Genomic DNA, 27,858 nt, shown 5'->3' with positions numbered 1-27,858 from the left:
CATAGAGCATGGACACCAGTAAGAAGACAGAACCACCTTTATCTGTAGAAATGGTACAACAAAGGGCCAATCCTGATCGCAGTCCTTCAGCATCGATTTATGTTCCAGAGCAAGGTGGCTACAAAGAGAAATTTGTGAATGCTGTAGAAGATAAGTATAAATGTGAAAAATGTCACCTCATCTTATGCAATCCTAAACAGACTGAATGTGGACACAGATTCTGTGAAACCTGCATGAATGCCTTGCTGAGGTATGTCTTTTGTTGTGATAGAACATGTTGATACCTTTAAATCTTGTGCACTGCTGAAAATAGTGTGGACACTTGTAGTTTTAGGAATACCTTAAGCTGCTTCCCTGGCTCAAAGCAGCCTTCTGCTTGTTGCTTACTTGTTTATTTGTTATCCATATGCTGGTGCAAACATTTGTGTTCTACTCTGGGTCAGGATGAGATAACTAAGCTTTCCAACAATGCTGTTGGAAACAGCAACATTGTTAAAGTGGTTTAATCCCAGATAGTGACATTTTAAGTAAGAATTTAATTGCCTGTGGAGCCTAAATGGAGTAGCTATTTCATGTGACCGCTCACATAACTATTTTGGTGTAAAATACACTCAGTAAATTGTGGCTGTGCGAGGAAGTGACACTGCAGAGGCAGCTTAGAGCGATAGCACCTCACCCAGCTGCGTACACAGTCTTGCAGTTGAGTGGTGAGACCCTTGGGTAAACGTAACTGCTTGTGGAGCTCCCTTTCCCCATAACCCTTCCAGCTGTGTGTCCTGGGGCTTTCTGTTGTGTGGCTCCAGCAGGGTCAGGAAGGATGGCTGGCTTCTCTGTTACCGAGATGTTTGGGCCAGAGTGGGCGAGTGAATGTTATAGATGTAAAATGAATGCTGACAGATCCAATCTTTCCCAGTCTATGTGAGAATAAAAGTGCAATCGCTCAAGGAGTATCTAGCTATTAATAAATATCTGTGCATCAGCAGAAGTACATTTCTTTGCCTCTCAGCTTTGATGCATTGCTACTGCTTGTGTTCAGCAGCGCAATTTCAAAACTTGGTCTAATGACTGGAGGCCATTCTCCAAGCTTTAATCTCCTGGGGTAAATAAGCAGTCAGTACTTCTACTTACTAGTGGGAAAGCAGAGGTACAGAAGAGGCTGAGCTCACTGGATGTTGATGCTGGACTAACAGAGGTTTTGACTTTGGAAGGTCTTGGTGATATGTTTTCTTTTTGTGACCATCCTGACTCCAGGTATTCCTTTATATTTCACTTGGAAATACTGTAATCTCAGGTAGATATAAATCAAGACTACATGCTGCACGGCAAAAGAGATTGGAGGATATTACACTACTGTCTCATGATAAAGAGTAATCTCTGTGCTGTGCAAATACAAGGGCTCATAGCTTACTAATCCACTCTTGTAGGTTACGTCCTGCAGCATGTCAAATTTAAAACAACAAAAAACCACCCACCAACTCTTCTTTCAATACACGTTTTCAAGTGAAGTGTAGTTTATATTTAAGAAATGCAGTTATTTCTTTCTGAATATATGTTTTTGGAAGACTCTTACATGGTTAATAACAGTGACTGCAGAAAAGCAAGCAGCTGCCATGCTTGTATGTGTGCAGATGGACAGAGCAGATCCTTAACAATCTAAGCAGTAACAATTCCGGCATTGCTGGAATCTGGGCAGTTTTTCTTCCCTGCTGTGAGACGTGCACATATGCTTATTATGATGCAGCTAGAATACACATAATTTTGCCTTTTTCGACTTTCCAACCAGTCTGTTATTTAAAAGGACACATGGGTAAGACCATCTACCACACTGCTCTTTCATTTGAGTTATTTCACTATGTTTAAGTGCCTGTTGCAAACAAATCCTTTATTAAAATTAAATTTATGATTCCTTCTTTTGAGAAATAAAAAGCGTGCCATAAAACTGGAAGCAAAATAAGTTTACATTGTTTCTGTAGTTGGCACAAAAATTTTTCATTCAATGTTGAAATGCTGCTGCACACACACACTGATGACATACTAGCAGGTTCTGTTCCAGGGTTATTTGAGGACAAAGAATTGTTAGTCAGGGTAGATAACACAGTTAAGATGTCTGCTTAGTATGCAGCAGTAGTTTAAAAGAATGAGTGGGATGCTTGAGTGAATTCAGTATAAGCAAGGAAAGCATGACATTGTTTTAAACACTATATGCCCTCAAGTAGATTAGTTTCCTCTCTGTGAGTGTGGTGGGTTTTTTTTTTACTTAAGAAAAATATTACAGATATTGAAGTTGCAAGGTAAGATGCTCAGAAATATGATGAGGCACAGAATGGCCAGTTCAAGGAGCAGAAGCAAGTGAGATGGTTTGAAATAACCGTACTGATTGTATAACACCATTGAACTTATTTGGCCCTTCACATTGATTTGCACTGCTACTAGCAACCACAACTTACGTAGCTTGTCAATTAGTTGCTTTACAAAAGAATTTACCTAGCTTTTACCTACTGCTTTTCATCCATAGATCTCAGTGCTTTACAAGGAAGATCAGTATGATTATCCCCATTTTACATGGGGAAAAGGAACTCAAAAGGAATGAAGGTATTTACAACTACAACAGCTGGTCAGAGCCAAAAACGGCTGTAGGAACCCAGGTTTCGTACACTCAGTTCAGTTCTGTTTCTATTCACAGGCTGTTCTGCTCCTCAACCTACCTCTTGTCTAAGAGATCACAAGTTTGGTAATTAGATTACCAAAACAGCTGCAGGGCAACAGTTCAGGTAAAGGAGAGAGCAAGGCTTTGTAACAGATGCTCAAACCAGAATAGACTTGCAGGAGACAGATATAAATACTTCTTTTACCCTAAGATGATGTATAATTGACTGTCAGAGAAAGTAAAGTTTAATTAGGTGGTGTTTGAAAAAGCACTGGATAACTAAATAGACAATATTTTGCCTATTGAAGTGGCGAAAATTGCGGATCAAGTGCAGACTGTGAAACAGGGAATGAATTTTACCACCTCGAAGAAGACCACTGCACAGTTGGCTGGAGGCATTGGGGGGGTCTTCTTTCTTTAGGAATGCCAGACTGTCCACTGAAAACTCAGTGTTCAAGTTTTTTGAAATAACATCATGTTATTCATGATAATGAACTGCATCCACTTTTAATGATTTTAAAATATATCGAATAATCATAATTAAGCGCCTCATACATGGAAAGTTTTGTACTACAGAAGTTCAGATGAGTTAAAATATTTTTTCCTTTTTCTTTTCTCTCCAGTTCTTCTAGTCCAAAATGTACAGCCTGTCAAGAAAGCATAGTAAAAGACAAGGTATTGTTAACATCGTTTCTTATTCAAGAGTATTTGATTGTGTGGCATACGTAAGATGTATTATTGCTCCATGGTGATTATTTCATAAGCCTAATAAGCTACCTGAGGAAGATAGTTTTGTTATAAAACCTAAACCGTGTATTTTATATAGGAAGACAGCTCATTTGTAGTGAAAACAACATGTCAACTTCATCCCTAATGGTCCAGCCAGGTGTCACATCTTGTTTTCATAGCTGGGAGCTGCAGCAACACAGTGCAGTTGTCCTCCTATCAAGTGGGAGGATGATAAGAGATATTGCATCTCCTGTAGATGGAGAGATGTGACAGATCTAGGCAAACCTTACTCCCGAATTGGCTCTGAACCAGTGTCTACTGTTTTCACTAATCTGTTTTTACAGTGTGTTGTTATGTGAACCACACTGGAACCAGAACAATGTGGAGTTACAGTGTGACTGTAATAGAATCAGATTCTTTTTATATGGTTATTCCACCGATATCCTCTTCACTGTTTTTCACAGCAAAACTTCGTGTTGCCTTTGAAGGGTTGAGGGTAGTGAAGATTCTTTTTGACTTAGTGTACACAGTTTATGCAGTTTTTACATCAGATTTTCCAGTGTTTAGTAAATTATTTGTGTTAATAGTCTTTTCTCCCTAAGTAAATACTTGTAATAGTTACCATTTCAAGAAAATGGTGGTGGGTACGTTAATCACTCCTTAAATCAAAATAGTTCCCTGAACAGTGCAGAGCATGATTCAGTTTTGATATCGATGAGCTCTCCAGGACCTCAGAGAAACAGTCATGATATCTACTTTATTTGTCATTATAACTCTGACTTTCTAGCTCCCAATATACATAAATACGTGCATTTGTTATGAAATTTTAGATATATCTAAAACAGGAGAAGGACGGTGTATATTAAATATGTGTTAGACTTAACTGTGCAAGTGTGTGATTTTCATGAAGCTGGAGGCCTCTCTCTTCCCATAGAATGCCAGTGTCCAAAACTGCTGGAGGGCTTTTAGACAGTCTTTGGAAAACGGTTTAAAAATTGTCTTCTTACCTTGATTTCAGTCAGCAAAACAGTACTGAGTAACCCTGTAAATTACTTTGGAAAAAATATTATGGTAGCAGCAAATTATTCAAATGAGATTTCTTGATTCATTAAACTTCTCACATGCATCTGAAAAGTAAAAAGAAATCGGTGACCTGTGTCAGATGAGATCAGATGAGAATAGCTGCAGCATTTCCTTCTTCACTGGTACGGGGGATAGATTCATAGTCACTGTGGACATACCTGAACATAATTCTTAAATGTGAGCATGTAGAACTGTTCTGTAATTAGAGTATCCCTGTAGCGTACACAGTATCACAGAACTCTTGTTGGAGAAGTAGTCACAGGTTGGGCTTGGTTCTTCAATATTTCTTAATGGTCACGAAAGCAATTGCAAAATAACTGGTCCCTTTGTTTTGGAATTCAAAATAGCAATAATGGTCTCAGTCCTCATCCCCAGTACCTGCCCTTAGCAATGGGGCTTCCTGAGAGTGCAGCTACGTTGTCTCTTTATCTTAAATGGGGTATCGCCCATAAAAGTTGAAAAATCCAAACCCTGAGCTCTCTAAATTCTTGTGGTTCTATTATAGACAAAAAATGCTGGAGAGGCTTATCAACAATAAAATGGAGAGATGGTTAAAGCCTGGTTATCTTTGAAATAATAAACCTCCTCCAGTCTATGATCTTAGGACGTCTTTAATTATGTGTTACCACTGAAATGCAAGCAGGTATTCCAGCTAACCAGTCTAGTCATCATGGGACTACCTTCCATGAAATCCTTCTTCTCTAAACCACGGCGTTTTGACTCTTTTTTTATCTTATGGTTTTGTCCCTAATACACCAGTTTCCCAAACAATGCAGAGTGTTCGACCTTACGTGTGCCTGTTACTGGCAAGCAAATAGCAAAAAATGTATTCCTTTCTTCTACCTGTCTCTTTATTGTATTTATAGCAAAAGTGAAACAGTAATAGAGCATCTGTCCAAATATTCTCTTTCACTGGGCTGCTTTGTAGTGGAGGAATCTCAGTGATGTGCACACTCAAGAATAATTGAATTGTAGGATTTTATTTCTGACACATAAAACTAGAATTAAATGACACTGCTGTAGCCAAATTGCATAGCTTCTAGTTTGTTTGAACTTGGTTTTAAATTTCTAAGATGAAGTGATTTTTTTTTTCAGGTATTTAAAGATAATTGTTGCAGGAGAGAACTGCTTGCCCTTCAAATATACTGCAGAAATGAAAACAAGGGCTGTAAAGAACAACTATCTTTGGGTCAATTACTGGTGAGTAATCTAGCATAGTCATAAGCTTCATTTTGAGTTAAAGAATGAGAAGAAATCTTGCAAGTTGACCCCCCAGTCCATTTCTTGACTTGCTCATGGTAGTGTTTAATGTTATTTATAAATGTTGGAATAGAGTTAAATGTTTTTAAAACTTGGCTTTTCAATGAGCCAGAAGGAATTATAGTCAAAAGTCTTATGACGGTATAGGACCAAAGTTCAGAAATATAAATGCATGAAGCAAATGAGAAGTGGAGGGAGAAGTGAAATTCAGGAAAATCTTCATGTGTACTTTAGAAACGTGAGAAATTTGAATTCCTTTTTGGTGTATTTTTATTTACCAGTCTTAGTCCTCTCATGTAAGTGGTGGTTTATGCATGGAGTTAAACCTTTGGCTTCTCCAGACTTGAACCATATAGCTTGTAGCTTTGTGGCATGATGGCATAACATAGCAGTAATCCAGTAATTTAACAGTTAGAAGGGGTTGCTGCACAGCAGTCTGCAGTGAGATGTGTAGGTATTTAAACTTGCTTTGAGTGAGTAAGCTCAGGTTCTTAAACAACTTAAAGCAGCATCTGTGTTTGTGGGGAGTAATATACCTTGACAAAGAAGGCTCACCTTCTGTTTAAATAGCCTGTGTGGAATTCTGGACTGTGATAGAATGCTTTTTAGTATAAAATTAGTTTGCATACATCTATAATACAGTGAAATCTGCTGCCTAGGTAAAGCAAATGTAAAGTCAGAAATGATTCCTGAGTATATTTGTTAGTGTTTGCTCTTGCAGAACTGAGTGCACAAAATAAATGTACTTACTTTGGTTCTGGAGTTATTTAACATGGGATGGCTCAAGGGCTAAGAAGACACGCACAAAACTTAGTTGGCTTGACTGTTTTCTCTTTTTGATCTTTCAGATGCATTTGAAAACTGATTGTCAATTTGAAGAACTCTCGTGTCCTCGTGCTGATTGCAAAGAAAAAATACTGAGAAAAGATTTGCCAGACCATGTAGAGAAGACCTGTAAATACCGAGAGACAACCTGTAAATACTGTAAAAGCCAAGTCCCAATGATTATGTTGCAGGTGCAGTATTTTCATACTTTAATGTGGAACAATAACTCTTGTGCTTCTGTGTAGCTGCCAGTAGAGCCTTGGCTTCTCAGCCAGAATTAGTAAGTCTAAAAAGAAAATAAGCTGACTTTCAAAACATTTTTTTTGCTGCAGAAACATCAACTACTGCACTGACATTTTCTTTTTTCTGATGTTTAGATACCACATTAAAACAAGTTCACACCCACTGCAAAATATTGATGCTAAAGTATTTTTGCTATGCTTTTTATTTTGCTTAAATTGATATAATAAATGCAGCCACCATCATAATGATTAAATGTGCAGGAAAAGCATAAGAATAACAATTGACTGGGGAAACAGCATCTTTCTACGTAATCCTTCTTAGGATCTGTTAATGAGAGTAAAGAAGGAAACTGTGTAAAAACACATTGTGTCTTGGCATAGCCCGCAATGGTACATGACAGGCCCAGACAGAGTTACTGCTGTTCTTCACATGCGAGTAGGTTGTCTGACAGGCAGCATGTTCTAAGTTAGAAACATAGATCAGAGGTTGAGAAAATCATATTTACTTTACATGTCGAATTGTAGCTTGACTGTATTTGCATTATTTCACACTGAACTCTATTATGTCATATGTCTCTTGCTGTAGTTTTCACATTTAAAAAAAAAAATCTGTTTACATGGTTTCCATAGTCTGACAGTCTTGGATTTTGGACCTTCTTCGTCTAGTAAGAGTGATGTGAGACTTCACCTGACACACAATACACAAGAACACAAGTGAAAAATAAGGTTTCAATGTTGAGAAACATTCTTTGCTCAGAGAAATCATTACAAAAAAGCAGAGGTAGAATCTCACCAAGTTCTGATTTGGATTTGGCTTTCAGTTGTCTGAGTGTGTACTTGCAAAGGCAAGTACTTCAATAATTGTGCATGACGTAGCGTAATGTGGCTGAAATGTGAAAATACACAGAGAAAATTAAGTTTGCACTGTATTTATCCTTGCACATTCTGATATGTAGGTGAAAATGGATTTAGTTAGATTATGGGTTCACTTCTCACAGAATTTTCTTTAGGCTGGGAATTGATGTGAGGCAAAGAGTGACATTAAAAGATGTGTAATGTCTTAACAGATGAAATCAGTGAGTATTAAACATGTCTTGTACAAACTGGATTTCCATATCTAAGCAACATGCTCACGTATTCCTTGTAGGCAGTTTCTTTTTATAGGAGAATGTAGTTAAATTTTTTTTGGGAGTCTGAAATACCCTTACATTTTGAGGAATAGAGAACAATGTTTTAATTTGAGAACAGCATCTTTTATCAGATGTTGATGAGTTTAACGTTTATGAATCTTTGAACCTAGTGGTAGCTTTCAAGATACTCAGAAGGTGAGACAAATTTTAGTCTGTCAGATTTTTAATTCACAGTGAAACCTATTTTAGACAGATGTGTTGGAAACAGGAATGACATATTCCTCTGACATACAGAAAACAGTGTTTGTAAATAAAGTAATTGTTCTCCAAAATCTTAAGTGGTGGAATTCTGAGTCGCTTTAAGAGGTAATAGAATGGGCTTATTCAGAGAGCCAAAGAGGTTTGTTAAAATGTAGTTTTATGTTGAGATGTCACTGTTTGGATTGTATTAAAGTTGATACCGCTATTCACCTGCCCTTAAAAGTTCTAAACAAATCTGCATTTGTAAATCAGAACATTTCCAAGGAGTGTTACATGATTTTATGTTGTTATTGGCTTATATGTTACAGTACCTAGAAAAAGGACAGTTTTGCTTCCATGCTGCTTTAAAGATCCAGAAAGCTCCACGAGTAGAAGATTAGCAATTGACTGCTACTTTCATTTTTTTTTTTGCCTAGATTTTTAAAATTTCAGTCATTATAGAAATACAGATGGTTTTATTTGTTGTGGCCTGATACCTCATTGCACTTTGGTAATGAGAATCAGAAGCTTAATGAGACTGTAAGTTTGAATGACAGGCTCCTTTTGAATTCTCATTTGAGCCTTGTCACCCACAGCTTGAGTTCATCTTGAGCTTCTGTAGCCTAAAATTTTCTCTAATGTAATAATGACTGAAGCAGGCCTCACTGACTTGAACTGAAAATACAGATAGAGGGAGCGTACCGAGAAAAAAGGTATGCAAATGGAAACAAAAATAATTTTACCGGACTACGTGTATGGTTCATGTCTTCATAGAATCCCATGACCTGTGGGGTAGGAAATCCCCGTTGTTGGAGGCAGACTCTTCAGTTGACAATGTTAGTACACATTTTTTTTTAGATTTCGTTTTTCTTGCCTATACTGTCACTAAGTCAGTTAACTTCTTAATTCCTTTTCTTTTGTTTAAACCATCTAAAAAGTTGCAGGTTTTTTTTGGTCACAAAGCTACCTTTCCCATCCTGTAACTCCTGGCAGATAAAGATGGTGCATTGTTAAAACAGGAATTAATAGCCTGAGATGCTTCTGAATTATTGCCTTTTTCTGTGGATTATCCACAAAACTACTTGGAAGTGCTGCTTCTAGAGAGCTGATATGTGAGTGGTAGTAGTATGATACAGATGTGGAAGGAGAGCATTAGTGTCTGGGCTTTTCCCTGCCACCACATCCCAGGCAGACCCTGCCTAGGCAGTCTGGACTCACTAGTCTGAAAGGCCACCGAGCTGGCTGGGCCAGCCACTGGGGAAGACACGAGACATTGTCATCTTGCTCCCTTGTCACTGCTCTGGAACCAAAGGCATTCCCAGTGTGGCGCTGGATTCACTGGGGAGCCATGTTAACAACCTTCATTCCCCCCGTTGTGCCAGGTGCCCTGCATGTGGTGTTACCCATGTTATGTGCTGCCTTCGGCTTTGGGGTTTCTATGCTCGGCTGTGCAAATTGAGCTGGTTGGTAGGGAGAGGATTTTGCCACTGGAATGGGATTACTCTGGTATATGCTGAAGTCATTGGAAAGACTCCCTTTGGTTTCAGTGAGTGAGCTCTGGGATGAGGAGTGAGGAGGAGGACTGGAGAGAAGGCTCACAAGAAGTTGTATGTTGCCTTTTTATCATGAACCAGGAGTCAATGTCATAGCCTTTGCCAGATAGTTTGGGTAGGTTAGAAAAGAGAGTAAGTTAAAATTAGGGAATGAATGTCAGAAGGGAGTATTAGTTTTCTAGTTGATAAACCATTAAAGAGGTTTGTAGGGCAGTAGGCTCCCAGAGCTGTGTGGTAACATGTGATATCTCTCCTCAACATGATTACAGATATGTTCAGAATGAGGTGTCCCAGGTCCAGTTCTTGAGCCTGAGCAGAAATGGTTCTATGGGCCACTGCTTATCAGAATCATAGAACTGATTGGATGGGAAGGGACCTTCATAGGTCATGCAGTCCAACCCCCCTGCCATGAGCAGGGACATCTTCACCCAGATCAGGTTGCTCAGAGCCCTGTCCAGCCTGGCCTTGAATTGTCTCCAGGGATGGGGCATCTATCACCTCTCTGGGCAACCTGGGCCAGTGTTTCACCACCCTCATTGTAAAAATTTTCTTCCTCATGTCCAGCCTGAATCTCTCCTCCTTGAGTTTAAAACCATTACCCCTTGTCCTATTGTAACAGGTTCTGCTGAAAGGTCTGTCCCCAAGCAGAGTACCGTAGTCACCCTGAGAGGGAGAGACATTGCCAGTCTCTTGGCATTGCTCCTGGTTGGGTGTTTGTGTCCTGGTGGGGAGGGGCTGAAGCTGGCTCCTCACCCCCACATTTTGGGAGGCTGCCCCAGCCCTGTGACTCAGGAACACCTGAGGCTTCCTTGCTTTCTGTCACTGTGACTGTCTACACATGCTACACCAGGTGAACTAGTGCAGATAAGAAGGATGGCAGGATAGACTTGCTTCAGAACAGCATACCTGATTATCTGTTTTTAACAGTGAGGAGGTATAAATATTCAATTATTTGCAGGTTTATGACAGTTCTGGACCAAGGCCTTTCACATCTAAAAGCTTGGGTCTCCTTTACATCTTGATTTTGTTTCAGAAAAATAGACATCATTAGTGGGCAAAAAGAGCAGGCTGTTTGTCCTCCTTTTCTAACAGGCTTATATGTCTAGACCTTCATTTTGTTTTCTTAAGTGCCAGAAATGAAACAGTTTGTTTCAAGTTGAATGGGACATGTCACTTGATATGAAACAAATTATTTTTTTTCCAGATTTTTCTTTTTGTTGAGAAAAGCTGAGAAGTTGTGTAAATTCAATTAGTTTGGGCCTGATTTTCTTCCTGCCCTATGGTGATGTGGTTTGATACCTGTACTGAAGTATCTGTCATCATGTGGGTTCAGATCAATATACCTGTCCAGCGTCACGATAAAATTTCAACATCTTTTTGACCCTCGGGTATATGACAGTGAGACTTGGCATCAGATGTTTGGGAATCAAAATTATAAGATTATTTGGAAGGGCAATATCTGTACATAGGAAAGAGAGATTCTCTGAGAGCGGGCAATGCGTATTTCTGAAGAGCTTTTCCACACGCTGTGTGCCTGTACTAAAAAGGACATCTGCAATGGTTCTGCTTGCTCTTAAAGATGCCCATTTTTAGAGTAATTCTTGGGGAGGAAAACTTGACTTTTATTATTGTTTCATTGCTCTAAGTAAAAAGAATAAAATGGGAAGAAAATGTATCTTCTCTTTATGGGAAAACACTGGAAAACCCTTATTTTTGCTTTGCAATATCAACACATCTCTCAAAAGCCTAAACTGATGTTTGAGCAATTGCAGTTCTATAACTCTGCACAATTGGGATAAACATTGAAAAAAATCTTGTGTGTGTGTTTTGGTTTTGTTTTTGTTTTTCTAAATAATTGTAGGATGGTTTCTTTGCAGGTAAGTCCATTCTTTAATTTCAGAGTAAGAGCTGATTTGTGGTTTGTTTGCTTTTTCCTCTGTAGAAACATGAAGATACAGACTGCCCGTGTGTCATGGTTTCATGTCCTCATAAATGTAGTGTTAAAACACTGATGAGGAGCGAGGTAAGAAGTCATGCCCAGTGTTGTGCTGAAAAATTAAATGATTTTTTTAGTAAGATCTCGCAAGAATTTTGCCAGAAGCCATTTCTTTATTAAAATGTGAGATCTAAAGAAAAGCTTTTTCTACCACACAGTTAAGTGTGATAACACTTGTATCTTTAATGATTTGCTGAAAAACTATCTAAAAACAATTAATTTCTTAGTTTTGTGTCATTCTTACACTTGGCTTGCCCAAGATTAGCGCATGTCTTTCCTGCTTTCATTTTTACTAGCGCTCTCCCTACCCTTCCCCCATTTGAAGCATTTGTTGAGCACAATAGAGCAGCATCTTGAGGTAATTATATTAAAATAAAAAGAGAGGATTAAAATGTAGTGCACATTAGCAGGAGTCAATAAAGACTAGAAAAATCATATAAATGTGTAGAAACTTAAATTATAATTAAATCTGTTAAATTTGAGAAAAAATAATAACTGATGCTTAAAGAATTAGTGTAAGATACAGGGTAATAGGAGTACAACATTCCAACAGCCAAATGCAACAATGCATAAAAATTTCTCTTAATGTATAGAAGCTGGGAGTAATATATAGACCAGATTAAAATAAAACAATTAAAACCTGTTGTGTTTGAACAGACCTATGTTTGTGTGCACTGAAAGATATAAGTAGCATCTGTTGAAGTCGATGTGCGTTATTTTTTCCTAAAAAAAATAATTTACTCACCAAGGATGGAAAGAGCCTATTTAAGTCTTCAGCACTCTGTAAGCCTCAGCTAAGGAAAGTGCAGTTTCTGAGGATAAGCTTTTCTCTTTTCACTGGTACTTGGATTTGTCCTATTTCTCAGTTACACTTGTAAATTATTAATTATGTTGTAGTGCACAAGGCAGATAACGCATCTGCCCAGCACAGGGGCAGCCTTCTCCCCAAGGATAATGAAGTATAAAATCATGATAGATACTGTAGCTATTAAGAGAAACTGAGCTACTAAGAGAAGAGAAAATATGAGCCAGTTCTATCAGTGCGTGCTTCTGAGTTTAGATCCTGGTTCTGGAGCACTTAGGCATATTCTTAAATCTTGGGTTCAGCAGTTACTTTGAGAAGAGGTGTATCTGAGTGCTACCAAGAATTGACCCATTAAAGCCTGGGTCCTTGCACATCTAGTCAGAATTGGGTTCTGAAACCACTGGTAGAAACAGCACTTTAAACAGTCATCTTGCCCTGCATCATCTGTTGCTGTATGTTGCTTAATTTTTTTCTGATACTGTGAAAATGTATGTATTACTTAGCTGCATGGTTAGGGACAACGACTCTAATGCAGACAATGGGGAAATGCCTGCCTAACAGTTTGAGAAAGTTCTGTAGTGTGAATATCATATTTCTATCTTACCTAGAATAAAAGGCAATTTTTGATGTTTAATTTGTAACTCTTTGGCAGACTTCTAGTTTTGAGAAGTTAAAATTGTGGCTTTCTTGTAAAACCTGTTATGCCACCTGTCTCTTATTTGGTCTGATTTTTTTTCTGAACCACGTGTCTTTTGAAACTACACCGCGAATTTCTGCAGGTAGTGTTTAGAACGTAATAGGCGTATATCAGAGCAGAATTGGTTCAGCTCTTCTTTATGTGGAGGTGGATGAGCTGAGTCACGTGGGGCTTATGGGGTGGGAATTTCAAATGCGATTTTGAAGCCCGAAAGAGGGATGCCAGCTGAGGAGCTGGATTCCGGCTCCTTTCTGCTTTGTGAGAAATAAACACTGCAGATCCCCTTTTTGAAGAGAGAGTGTTGTTGCGCTATCCTTTCCAAAAATGGCTCTTTGCTCCAACTTTTAGGCAGTTTGCATCCAGCTGCTGCCCTCTGTGCTGCAATGGCTGCTGTCTGTATATATGTATATGCTTCTGTGAATTGGTTTATTTTTAAATGAAAAGTGGTTTGTGCTCATAATAATCCAAGATGCTGGAATAAATCTCAATCTGTGAAAAATGCAGGCATTTTACTAATGAGTTTTAATTCTGTGTACTGCATTTTTTAAAGCTATTTAACTGTACCTATTCTAAAATTCTTTGTCTGTTTCATGCAGTACTTGTTTAGTCTTTTTTGTGTAATTTAACCGTTAAATTTGGGCCCAGGGAATTGCATGTTATGTTTTGAAAAATTGGTTCTTCATGAAATTAGGATTAGAAAAAATGTACTTTACTACAGTGAAACTGATCTTAAGACTTGCTCAGAACACTGGTAAAAAATCACTTGTTGGAAAAAAATTAGTTGTTCACTGAAGTCAAATTAAATAATATAAATAATTGTAGATTGTGTTCTTTTTGTTTGCTTTTTTTTTAATTGGATTGCCTATTGAAACAGTCTTTAGTAGAAGTTTCACTGTATGTTAAGTGTATCACACTGTATACTGTATTGGCATGTGCGTGTGGTTTACATATGTGTATATATAGTATTTGCACTTTAGGTCAGGCTGGAGAAAATATACACACATGTATTGTATGTTCTGCAAGTGGCACACGATACAAACCTGATAACCTGTGCCCTTTATGTTTTGAGCATTATCATGCAAACGTCTTGCCAAAACTCACATTTTTTTCCTATTGCAGTTGAATGCACATTTGTCAGAATGTATTAATGCCCCAAGTACCTGTAGTTTTAAGCGTTATGGCTGCACTTTTCAGGTCAGTATATAACAATTATACTTCCCAATTGATGAAAGTCTGCAAATAGAACCTAACTCTTTGACATAAAAGTTCTGGACTTCTCTAGTCTTGGTTAAGAAAACGTCATCCAGTTGCATCAAGTGATTATGCAGCAGATGTTTGGTTTTGCATTTTAAAAGTAAACAATATAAAAATCCCACACATTCCTGCAGTGGTTTGGGAGTTCAGTTATTAGGTACATCTTGTTGAAATAGAAAGATGATACATTTGAAGAACTTTTTAACTTAAAGAAAGAGGAAAGTTACTTTTGTTCTCCAGAAAACAGGGTAGTAACTTTAGTTGTTTCTATGAAAGTATTTAATTTCTCGAGCTAAATATGTTTATATTTTCTCTCGTTTGTGTGTCTTAATATTTTTATTAAGGTTAAGCATAGGTTACCGCACTTAAAACATGTATTTTTATGTGCATTCATATGTCTGCGTGCACATAGGTGTATAATCAAGGCATAGCATGAAATTTACTTTTGAAAAAAAGATTTAGATTTTAATCTTGGCAATTCCTGCAATATTTTAACAAATTAAACCCAGCCAAACCTCAGAGTGTAGTTTCAGTAGTGTTATTCCAGTCTCTTCCAATATTCTGCTTCCCTTACCATATATCTTGGGGAATTTGGATGCTTATATAATGAAGAGATTAGTCAGGAAATTTCAGAAACTGCTGACAGGAAAAAATGGAGTTGATCAGATAGTGTGATTCATTAGTTAGCCCGTGATAACTTAAAGAGACAAGAACTGTAAGCAGCAACACTTCTCAGTAAACTCCTTCCTGCGGGTGTTTGCAGGTTCTTAAATAACGAGCATTTATCACTTAAAGTGTTAACAGTAATGCTCTTAGCGGTAGAACTGATCAATGCTGTAACCCTGCCCACTGTTATGTCGTATGTATTGCCATTCATTTTATGTATGTATATGTGTGCATATATGTACATATATCCACATATATATTTTTAGTATTTTATATAGAGTACATACCTTGAGGATCATTGAAACCCTTGCAGTTGCTTTGCAACAAATCTACCATCAAAGCTAATACACTCTGCATTGCAAAACACTTACTGAAGTAGGTGTAATGCAACACAATACAAATAAAGTAAGTAACGTGGTCTGCATCTTATGTACTCTGTATATGATCTATGTGTGTTCTGTAAACTTTTTATATAGTGGTTATTTGTAACAGCATTTATAGGTTGTGCAGAGGCAGCAAATCCGAATACCAGCAATCATGATAACAAGATGACAAATTAGGCATTGTAATATCTCTCAGAGTGGTTTGTAAAGCTGGTAGTTTCAATGATGATAAGTTGATCTTAAATATTTGTCTTTAATACTCAACAGAGGGAAAATTTAGTGCTTATGAAGCTGTTTGTGAAATACAACCAAAGTTTTAAATTATGGTTTGGGGAATTGGACATTTTAGGTTTTGTACGACTCAAGAGTTTTATTGTGCTTTGTTTACTGTAAAGCTACACAGAAGACTCTAAAATACAATTCATTTCGTAAATCTTGTTCATCTTTATTGCCTCTGATGTATCTGACACACTGGATGGAGATACATAGCAATTGTATAAAACACTTGCTGTATTAAATGTATTCCTGACTTTTGTAAATTCCCAAGTAGATTTCCCTTCTCTCTACAGTTCTGCAACATGCATCCGTGAACCAAAATATGTAGTGTTGGTTCGATGTCTTGATATACTCTTTCTTTGTAGGTTTAAAAGAAGTGGAATTGGCTAAAATGTATAAATTCTTTGTTGTCACAGGGAACAAACCAACAAATTAAAGCACATGAAGCCAGCTCAGCAGTGCAGCATGTTAACTTATTGAAAGAGTGGAGCAATGCTCTAGAAAATAAGGTATATCTTCTACTCACTTCTAATTTTCATTGATTTCTTTAAATCATATAGAAGTACTGGAAGAAGCGCTTTTTTTGCCTGTTCAACAGCTGTTCAACAGTACAGCTAAAGCACTTGTAGGCTTCCAAAGCAACCAAGCCATTTAGTATATCTGGTACCTTTGTTATAACAAAATGCTGTGAGAAACTTGGCTTCGCAACTCCATATACAATTTTCTTCATTGGTAACCTAATTAAAATATTTTCTTCACATAGATAAAAGGTCCAGTATTAAAGTTCCTCTCTGAGCTGTCTTCTTACAAAAGGGAGGGTTTGGAAAGCTATGGCAGAGCTATGAGCTGTAGTTTTGCTACCTCGCTATTTTTTCAGAGATAACATTATTAGAAGTACAATGTAATAAACTAGTTATTTACTTTATTTATTTTTGTTCATGCTTCCCAAACTTAATGACCTGCAAAAATTAATTGAATTAAACATATGGTAATTCATTGGCATGATGATTTCTGTTTTAGTGCTAGACCAGAATGAAGTTCATGTTGCAGGGCTTCCTTGGGCCGCCTGCTTTTAGATTGATTGGGATTCGGGAGATGCTGGAAATCATATCGGTATCAGCTACGATCTTGTGAATCGTTTGAATGACTTACCCATCTGTTCTGCAAATAAAACTTAAGGCTTTGATTTAAAAAGAGAAATTTTTCAAAAATCACTATTTTCTTAAATACTTTTGATAAAATTGTACATAGCCATTAAAATGATGCTGCTGCTTTTGGGGGGCATTGAAACAAATCCCAGAATTACTAAACTGTTCTACAGATGCAGGCAGAAGAACCAGGAGCTCCTTCAGATTTTTCTAGAATGAGCAAAATAAGAGCAACAATTCCAGTGTAAGCTTTAGGGGCAGTTAAGATATTTGTGGCTTGTGACTTCTGTCACCTCTCAGCAGATCACTAGCTCGAGTTTAACAAACTCGGTCTAGAAAGCAAATTCCCTTCTGAGCCTACAGTGACCGCTCATGTGTGGCTTTCCAGCAGGTCCTGCGGCCGCAGGACGCAGAGTTTTAAAGCAGAATTAAGAGGAATAGCAAAATATGATTTTTGTCCCCAGCAGATTTGTCCCTGGACTGCTTGGTTTTGAACTTGAAGCCCCATAAGGAAAACATGAAACCTAGGAGAGGTCTAGTGTAGTTTTTTTAGATAGAATTTTTACTACCTGTGTAAGTTTGATTATCAATAACAATACTTTGCACTAGAATTTCTTGGTTAATGTAGGAACTGTATTATTTTTTTATTTTAACAGGTACAAGTTCATATCCTCACTTCTTTTTTTCATTAGGCTGATTGAAATTTACAATTTATTTTTCATCATAGGACAAAAGCATGTTTCCTGTGACTTCCAGAATAGATCATGTTCTGCCTTTTGTCAGTGTTCTGAGAGGTGCTTTGTCTCTAAAAAATGCCCAGCAGTTCTGTGTTTATCTCCTATAGAGCTAAGACAATATACACTTTACTACTCTTTTATGTTCAGTTTTTGGTTTAACTTTCATTTAGGACTGCTTATCATTGCTTGTCCATTTTCTTCTCTTTTCACTTCCTGCTTTGTAGCCTTCTTCCTATTCATAATAAAGAGTTGAATCACTGGAAATCCCAAGGCCATGCCACATTACCAGAATAGCTAACCGCATATCATATGTCAGTGACTTTATTCTAGAGAAGGGTAGCAAAATGATTTGTAAGTTCACGTTGTTCTCTTTCTTTGAAGAACAAAGATAATTGATGTACTGAAGAACAATGGTGTAAAGTTAACTTAACTGAATATCACAGAAATCTTGGCCCTGCAGAAGTCGCTAGAAATCTTCTCGTTGGCTTCTGTCAGGTCAAGATTTCATCAGAAATGCTCCCTGTGATGTGGATGGAGGGGAAAGGAGGTTTTTCTTCTCCCCGTCACCACGTTCTTTAACAGTGCTGGTGGAGTGTGCACCCTAAAAGTCTTGGAGCTGCAAAGCTTGTGCCAAGTTATGGGTTTGGTATTTGAATGGTGCTGCTGGCAAAGAGTAGTAAGAGAAGGTCAGATGTAAAATCTTGAATCAAAACTTTGTGGGGTGAATTAAAATCCAGAGTTTTGTTCACTCTGTGATGGGACAGACCTGCAGACTGAGCTCCCACAGGTTTTGTGATGTTGGAAACAGTGACTTCAATGTAATTTTGTAGCTTCGTCACATTTTTAAAGAAATCTGATATAAACTCATTTTGCTTTTTTAATATGTGACTTAAATATGGGACCTGTCTATTTTAATGCAGTTCTTTGTGGCATAAGAGGGTCTCTTCCTTTCTCTTTTAGTAAGCAATAAGAAATAGTAGCTTAATTTGAAAAACTGTTGAATATAAGAGCATGCATTATTCTAGTAATATTTCAAATATGACAAGGAAGTAAAGGAACTGATCGATGTAGTTTGTAAATAAATGCTGTGTTTTCTTTACCTTTTTTAACTCAAATTCCAGAGATTTATGCCACATGCAGTTAGGAAACTATATTTAGTGTTCGAGATTCCTTATTCACAGATTACCTCTGAGCTCCTACAATTACGAACTTAGCAGTGACAGTTCTGTATGATTAAGGGCTGCAGGACATAATTCCATTTTTGTTGTCTTCTGTAGAACTGCGTGGAAAATCTCAGTACAAGATAGGCCCACGTATCCTAACTTGTACAAAAATGGAAAAGTAATGCTAGTGACACAGAGTGTAACTGCCTTGTGATTGGGAGGCCTGGGGAGGAAACAATGAGAAAATGGGAATGTAAAGATCACAATTAATTAAAGAACTCTGACTCATTAACGAAAAGGAGGATGCAAAGAATTAAAGTGGCTACCCGTTGGATCTGGAATCTGTGGGAGGCAGGGGTGCTCGTTTAAATTTAAACTTGTTTTTGAAAATTTTCTCTATTACCTAGACATGTGTTCCCTCAGCCTCGAGATTGTTTCTCTCTCTGCACTGGCAAAATTAGCTTTGTCTCGTTTCTCCTGAGCCTCTTCTGCCAGTTTTTCATATATAAAATGCAGAACTAATGTAGGTGTGTATATGCACACATTCTATGTTGTATTGAAAAGCAGATAAGCACATATGTAATGGTATATTTTTGGGCTCCTCTGCAGTGAATATGCTGGATGCCTGTAGACTTTGGCAAGCCTGTGTCTAGTTTAGGCTAGTATAGAAATGGAAATTATTTACTGTTTTAAAGAGGCTGACTTCTTGAGTCTGGGAATGCAGTGACATGTAAATGATTCAACTATAACTGATCAGAGGGCAGTTAAGGGGGTGGAATTCTACAGACATAGCCATATCAGAGGTAAAAATACCTTCACCTGAAACCAGCATCTCTATTGGGATGTTGGTGTAGATTTTTTGAGGGAGAATATGAGGCATCCAAGTAATTTTTCTTAATGTGGAATGTTTATCAAAAGATTTTTTTGTGGATCAGAAATGGTGCTGCTTCTAATCCATATAAAGATCTATCTGTGGAATTAGGGCATGTCCAAATGTTGTTTTGTGTCAAGTATTTGTTTTCTATGTTTTTGCCACTGAATAATCTTGCCTAGAGAAAAGTGAGGGGTTTGTTTTGTTTTTTAAAAAGCAACCCACCAACACAAAGCAACCCCCTTCCTCGAACCACATTAATGAACAGAGCACAAAATAGTGTGACGGAGAACATTTACTGTATTACTTTCATCTCCAAAGAGATATAATATATGATATTCTTCCAACAAGGCTCATGTTTGAAAATCAGAATGAGTCACTAATGAATGAATTCATAAGATGTCAATACAGAGAGAGAATATAATCTGCAGTTCCTTAGTCTTTTCTACTTGTAGGCACCATTGGGTTTTCCTTCCAATGCATGGATCCCTTCTGCATTCACTCATTTCAGGAGTCTCCATCACCATCGCATCCTGTGAAGCCAAGCCAGTCCCATGCAGATGTTCTTCCTTAAACTTGCTCTAGATCAGTTTAGATGGGAGTAGGTGAGGAGGATGAACATTTCCCTTTCCTGAGCAGCTTTTCAGCTGCTCGACTTTCCTCTGCTGTCCTTTCTGCGCGAGATTTGAGATCTTAGCGCTGATCTAGAGCTAAATAGGTTGTTTCTTCCAAACTCCAAGCAACTCCCAAGTCACTTAGTGGAAACCAGGGAACCAAGCCACTAAATAACAAGCCAAATAAAGAGAAGATTACGCTTAGATGCAAGTTCTTTTGCTGTTTGTGTATCCCATCTGCACTTTCATTAGCCAAACTTGTACCAAGAGCACGCTGTGGAAGTGCAACAGTAGCTCTCAGAAGGTTGGGGTTTATTTATTTGTTTGCAAGACGTGGATAGGGATTTTACTAGGATCTCATCCCTTTCATATGTGTAAGATAGCTTAAAACTAATTAAGTTATAGGTATTTTTAATAAACTTTGGCAGGAGTAATTGTAGAATTTTTTCCAGGTGGCCTTGCTCCAGAATGAAAGTTTGGAAAAGAACAAGAGTATACAAACTTTACATAATCAGATTTGTAGCTTTGAAATAGAAATTGAAAGACAGAAGGAAATGCTGCGGAATAATGAATCTAAAATACTTCATTTACAGGTAAGAAATTTAGAATCTCCCCATTAAAGCAGAAATGGCAGTAGCTTCTGTTCTGTGCCTTTACACTTGTGAAGTGAGGTGTTCTAATTAAAAAGGGGGGGAGAAAGTTTACCTTATTATAAAGCTATTTTGGTTTTTTTCACTTCCCTAAAGCACTGCAGTTGCCCAGCCTGTGTTAAAACAAAAACCCTGTTTAAAAAGGGAAAAGTTTGAAAACGAAATCACAGATCTTATCTCAAGAATAATCAATTATTTTTTTCTTCTCTGCAAAAAATTAACTACTTAAGGAACTGCTGTCAAACTGGAGGGCAAGATTAGCACCTTCAAACTGTCATGTGTATGATGTATATTTCTTTTCTACTTGCTGGTATTTTTAAAAATATTAAGCATGGGTGAGATCAGTCTGGTATGTAACTAATTCAAACGTAGTACATTGCATTTGAATGCACTTTTTAGATCCGTGTTTCTGTTATCCTTCTGAGGAACACGTATCTAATTATTCCTTTGCCAGTAGGTTTGAGTTTCTTAGTCTGTGGTCTGATTCACCTGGCTACTCGCCAGTGTCGAACCAGAAATCCTCTGGATGCTCCAGCATGGTGCGTAAGCCCAAGCTGGGATTCTTTGCTTTGGAGTCAGAGCTGACTTGGAAAGTGGATGCCAGGAATTTGTGTTAGCTTGCGTGATACTGGCCACAATTATGGAACCCTCAGGACATGTTTAGCAATCTGTTGTGAAGTTGTTGTTTACACATTATTTAAGTACGTCTTCTGCTAGAATATCGCATACCTGCTTTAGTGACCAGCTTAAAGGGATGTAGATAAAATCAGTTTTTTTCACTTCCTGTTCACTTCACATATTAAATTGCAAATGTGCATACTCAAGAAAGATAAAAGTATCCAAACTAGAGTATGGCTAAAATTCAAAGGGTAGGACATTCAAGAGCTCAGAGGCTTGAGATCCTCAATGTTGGTTTATAAGGAAACCTTTAAGTTTGGCAGCACCAACATTTCTCCTTATAGTGCTTGTTTCTTTCCGTGTTCTGCCCACATAGTAACCAGTTTAGCCTGCCTTAGTCATTGTTATTTGGTCTGATGATAGTCTGGGATATGGCTGCATGCTTACAATATTGCATTCTGACACTGGGGAGCTAATCCTTGTATGTACTGATATTGCTGATTGAATCTACCGGGAGGTAAGTTAATTTGTAAGCCTGGGGTTTTTACACATGCTGTCTCAATAAGCAGTGATGAGAGGGGAAATGGAAAAGACCTAGAGCAAAGTTTCTGATGATTGTCTTGAAAACAGATTGCAATATCTTTGATTTCCTCAAGCTGTAAGTGTTAGCAAAATCAATTTTCAAATGGTTTATGTTTAGAAAAAAAAAGAACAAAACAAAACAATGTGGTTGGCAGATTTCAACAGGTGGCTTTTTGGTGGTAATAAGTACTGGAGGATATGTTTTGCCTTTTAAATTATGGTTTTTTTCCTCTCACTTTTTGCTTCTACTTGCCAGCTCCTTTAGTTTAGTTATTTTAAGCCAAACTATATTTTGCAGCTATTTTAACCCGATAGCTTCTGCTTACTGGAACCTCCTGGTTCACTCCGCTTGTTAAGGGCATCCTGGAAACACACTTCAACTTGGTTTTCCCTGGACAATGTTATTACTCTTCTTCTGGTGCCTACTGGGCGTTGAAGGATAGATTTACCTGTTGCGAGCTGTTCTTTTTCTGGGTTGCACTGGGCAGCCGTGGCTGTGCAAGAGCCACAGATGTTTCCAGTGTACAACTATCCAGTTCAGGTCTGGCCAAGTGTTATTTGATTAGTCCCCTAAGTCCTATACATGGTAGTAATTTCTAGTACGGTTTCAATATTAGTTGTTGTGTAGCCGCCTTTGGCTTGAGAAGAGCTGTTTCTGGCATTATCTGTGCTATGAGGGGTTTAGCACAGCTGCTGGAAATGCATCAAAGGTGTTTGGGAACTGTCAGGAACCTCAACCTTGAGATGTTTTGATTCAGATTAATTGTCTATATGCTGGTCTCTAGGGAAAGTGTTTTTACCATGAGAGTATGTGATACTTTTTTGTCTGCTGTCTTGTGGAAAGGAACTTTTACGTCCAGTATTCAATCATTCTTAGGAGTATATGTAAGCATATGAGGAAGCCAAGTCTTAAACTGAGTGTGGACATGAGGTACTTAAAGACAAAAGAGACAATGGCCTTGTGAATATAAAATGATTTGATTGGCAACACATTCCTTCAAAGGAGAAAGATGTATGGTTTGTTTTTCTAGTCAAGTAGTGCATTTGGTTCCTTTTCTAGTTTGTGCTTCAGCTTTTCAGTTTTGCTCTATCCGTTGCAATGGAAAGGTCCATTAGGAGCACCTGAAAGAGAGAGAGCTGCAAATATAACTTTCTTCACTTCCTCATGACATTTTCTGAGTTCTTTTAGTAATAACAATGCTAAAATTCTGGAAAGTGTTTATTAGAAATACCAAACAAAACCTAGATGAAAATTAGCATCAAGAAGGGCCCTCAATGATTTGCCAGGCATATAACTCTGGATTAATGATCTGGAGAGGTCAGTTGCTGGAATGAAAAGTGCAGGCAGAAAATTGATATCTACTTGAAAATTTATGAATACAGTGTGAGACATCTGTGTGCTTTCTAATGGAATAATTAGAGAGAGTGAAATTCTCCACTGCTGCATTAAATTCAGGTTTAGTACATCAGTGTCTCCCAGCACAAGGGAGGTTGACTCTCTGTAGGTTAAAAAGATAGAGATCCCACTGCTTTTTAAAAACAGAATACAAGTCTATTTTTGATTATTCTGCCTCTCCTGAATTCTCATGAAGAGGTATGGGAGATAAAACACTATATGTTTGGCAGCATGTAGTAGAAGCAGCTAAAACCCAGGATTGATTGTACATGTACAAAGATAGAAAGTTGCACACAGGTTGATGGAGAAAAGCTGGTCCCTAGTAACAACTTCTACTAAACTTCTCCCAAAAGGAGAGTAACTTAAAATTCTTCTGCATCTTTACCACTTTCCCAGTTCATTTAAAAATGTATTTATTCTTTTGTTTTGATACTGTGTTAGTGCTAAGAGGTCCCGGTTGGAAATCAGAGCATCTCTGTGTGATCCCCTGTACAAACCCACAACCACATTATTGTTCTTGCCTTGGAGAGTTTGTGTTTTGTGTGAGTAGAGGAAAAAGATCAGACTTGGTGCACCTTGAGTTTCCTTCTGTATGTTAACTGTGAACTAATGGCCAAATCTTTTGGCTCTGCTCTTACAACATTAATTCAGGCCATTTCATGGTGTGCTTCCTTCTATATGTATAGCTAACAGCCCTTCCCTATTTATATTCTGATTAGCATCAGTCCAAGTGAGACTGTGGTTGTAGCTGATGATCAGTATGTCCAGGCAAGTTGCTTAATCTGTTTAATGGGACCATGCCCCTGCATTTGTGATTCAGTACACAGCTTTCCTTCACAAAGTCATAATTTTGCAAGTGAGGTATATAAGCTTGTTTTAAAACACCAGCATATAAAAATAAATAGTTAATCTTGAAATATGTTAGATCACTTGGTGGTTTTGAGACGCATCAAAATAAGACTCCTAGAATGTCATTTTGCTAGCTGGCTTATCGAATTGACAGCCTTCAATTGTTACAGACTTTCAGTATATGTGAAACCATGTGATTAAAAGCAAATGCCTAAAAGGGGAAATAAAGGTTGAATGATACAGAGGGGTTTTCCCCATCAGTGGGGAAAATTGAATCCACATGGCTAACCAGAAGCCAAATGCGAAATAACTTTATTTTCTTGTTTTGTACTCAACTGCTACATTTTTTTTAAGAAGTGAAAAAAATCATTTTTACGTGTATTGGCGCTATATGATGATAAATTATAAAGTTAGATTTGGAATTTAACTGTAGGTGGTAGCAAAAGTAGTTTCTTGTCTAAAATACTTATGTTACCATTTGAACTTCACAACTGATTATGGGGTTCTGGCTAAAATTCCTGCTAGTCTGATGTAGCTGCGATAACGTGAAGTGCTATCTATGTATTTCTTGCATCAGATTTGAGGTAGGCTGGGAAATATGTTTTTCTTTATATTTGTAATATACTGAGGTGCTTGCAATGTCCCTCTTTCAGAGAATACCAGCTTTTCTATATATTTTTTAGTATTATATTATATGCCTTTCCAAAATCAGCTGGGTTTTTGTCTTTGTTTTCTTAAGAAGACTCAACCAGCAAGCACCTTCAGGACACGTGGCTTATTCAATTTAGGAAGTAAGAGTAGGAATCTTAAAAGTGCTGAAGGGATCAGAAGTGGTAGTTTTGCTCACACTCTTGAGGGCTTCTGCGATGGGTATGGGCACGTAATAACTTCAGCTTTGATTTTCTGTGAGCTTGGAGCTTGTTAATGCCGCTGTATGTGCACATACATGTACCCCTGCTCCATGTGTGCAAGTGTACCGATGTTTTTCTGGAGGGGTAAGTTAATTTGCTGTTACCCCATGAAAAATGTGTGGGCATGAGCAGCCGCTTCATTCACACCATAGTAAGTTGTTGTGCCCATACTTGGTCGCTTAAATACTCTGACACAAACCCCAACAAATATCAGCCCATAGTATCAAGGTAGAGCCATTCAGAATATTGTTCTTGCATAAGAAAGGTTTGGTTTTTTTAAAAAAAAAAATCAGATGAGCACACGAACAATTTCTTAATTAAAAAATCATGTTGATAATTCTCATAGTGCTCTAATATTAATACATATGCAGCACTAAAGATTTTTTTAAGTGTTTTATAAATACTCAGGCTATTCCTCTAAAGTTTCAACGTTTGTTTTATTAAAATATTTGACGTAAGTGAAACTTGTTTATATTGGAAAAGTATCTTATTATTGAGATATAATCCTTGTTTAATTTGCATAAATGTCTCTTTGTTATTTTAACTCATACTTTATTGTTTTATAAAGCGAGTGATAGACAGTCAAGCAGAGAAACTGAAAGAACTGGACAAAGAAATCCGTCCCTTCCGCCAGAACTGGGAGGAGGCTGACAGCATGAAGAGCAGCGTGGAGTCCCTCCAGAACAGGGTGACTGAGCTGGAAAGTGTTGATAAAACTTCAGGGCAAGGAGCTCGAAATACAAGTAAGTGTAAGCACGATGGGCTGAAGTACTCAACAGCGCTGTCAAGAGAAGAATGGTGTCCTTTGAATGGCACTCCATTGAGACTTTCGTGTGGAAGCATCAAGAATGCTGATTCTTCTCCTTTTTCAATAGGAAACTCTGTAATCCCTTTGAAGATGTGGCATTGCTTCCGTGCTCTTTCATGGGCTTGATTCTTCTGTTTTGTTTTCTTGACCCTTTCCTCGATTACAGTGTTAGTTCGTTATAAATACTGCCTCAAATGATCTTTGACGGCTAATAGTTTTCAGCAGCTTCTTTAAATAGTCTTGGTATATTGACAAGTCTTCTTTGATTACTCTTCTTCCCCATGAGCGGATCAACAGTGTCGTTATCCACCTGAAACCACCCGCCCTGATATCTGTTACAGAGGTATATTTGATTCAAAGAAAACAGTGAGACCTGTTTGGCAATAAGGTTATTGTTGTGCTTGCTGAATAAACTGAAAATGGGAGTTTAGCAAGAGGTAGTGTAGATCATATGTAAGTGTTTAAATGATTGGGACAAATAACTTAATATTTAAATACAACTGTATAAAACAAATGTACCTTATGAATTTAGCTGCTTCTCAGTATTTTATGTTGCCCAATTTTGCCAGTGTGCAAAAACAAAGAATAGCATTGTCATGTGAGGGTAAGGGGACAGCTGTCCTTCCAAGCAGTGTAAGTGGCCATATAATGCAGAGCCAGGCTTGAATTTCCTGGTCTTTTATGCTGAACTTTAGACATAGTAACAGTGCTACACTTCTGAGACAGGTAGTGGCTGAGAAGAATGTTTTGAGAGATCAGTGGTGCTTTGGAATTACAGGGGGATTATATAGAATGTGTGACTGCTTCCTAGGTCTTCACTGCTAATAGCAACCTATAGATAATGCTACCAAGTCTCAAATAATTGAAGCCTCTGTAGTTATATTGCTTAGTGACCAGTCAACATTTATGTTAGATTATTTGAATATTGGACTTTTACTGCATGTATGGTTAACATCCATGTTTATAAAAATCCTAGTAAACCAGATACTAGCTGGCAAACTCTTGGCTGTGGAAATTCCTTCGGGAATGCAGCTAGGTTCTTGGGGAAGAAAGTGTTTTCATATACAGTATCAGCCTTAGTGACTGAGTTTTACAGTCTTTAGAAAAAAAACAAAACCCTTTTCTCACCCTTATCCTTTCTGTTGTCTCCCAGGCCTGCTAGAGACACAGCTGAGCAGACACGATCAGATGCTGAGTGTTCATGATATTCGGCTGGCTGACATGGACCTCCGATTCCAGGTTTTGGAAACTGCCAGTTACAACGGAGTATTAATTTGGAAAATCCGAGATTATAAACGTCGGAAGCAAGAGGCAGTCATGGGGAAGACTCTGTCCTTGTACAGCCAGCCCTTTTATACTGGATACTTTGGCTACAAGATGTGTGCCAGAGTTTACCTTAACGGAGACGGCATGGGAAAGGGGACACACTTGTCGCTGTTTTTTGTCATAATGCGTGGAGAATACGATGCGTTGCTTCCTTGGCCATTTAAACAGAAAGTGACTCTCATGCTAATGGATCAGGGACCGTCTCGTCGCCACTTAGGAGATGCTTTCAAGCCAGACCCAAACAGCAGCAGTTTCAAGAAGCCAACTGGAGAAATGAACATTGCATCTGGCTGCCCGGTCTTCGTGGCTCAAACTGTTCTAGAGAATGGAACGTATATTAAAGATGATACTATTTTTATTAAAGTCATAGTGGATACATCGGATCTACCAGACCCCTGA

At 37.9% G+C, this 27,858-nt stretch overlaps 1 protein-coding gene across 1 annotated transcript; it reads left to right on the top strand.

The window, feature by feature from the left end:
* Positions 1–8: 8 nt before the first annotated feature.
* TRAF3 (TNF receptor associated factor 3) lies at positions 9–27,858 on the top strand (the record flags this gene model as incomplete). The annotated part of the gene is made up of 10 exons (XM_080345938.1): positions 9–250; positions 3,271–3,322; positions 5,555–5,659; positions 6,568–6,735; positions 11,652–11,732; positions 14,327–14,401; positions 16,203–16,295; positions 20,772–20,912; positions 25,894–26,068; positions 27,287–27,858. The coding sequence occupies 10 exons, from the start codon at positions 9–11 to the stop codon at positions 27,856–27,858; spliced, it is 1,704 nt and encodes a 567-aa protein (XP_080202064.1).

This window comes from Nesoenas mayeri (genome assembly GCF_963082525.1).
Source record: "Nesoenas mayeri genome assembly, chromosome: 5".
Lineage (NCBI taxonomy): Eukaryota > Metazoa > Chordata > Aves > Columbiformes > Columbidae > Nesoenas > Nesoenas mayeri.
Note: the sequence above shows the minus strand (reverse complement) of the source record. Positions and strands in the feature narration are given on the sequence as shown.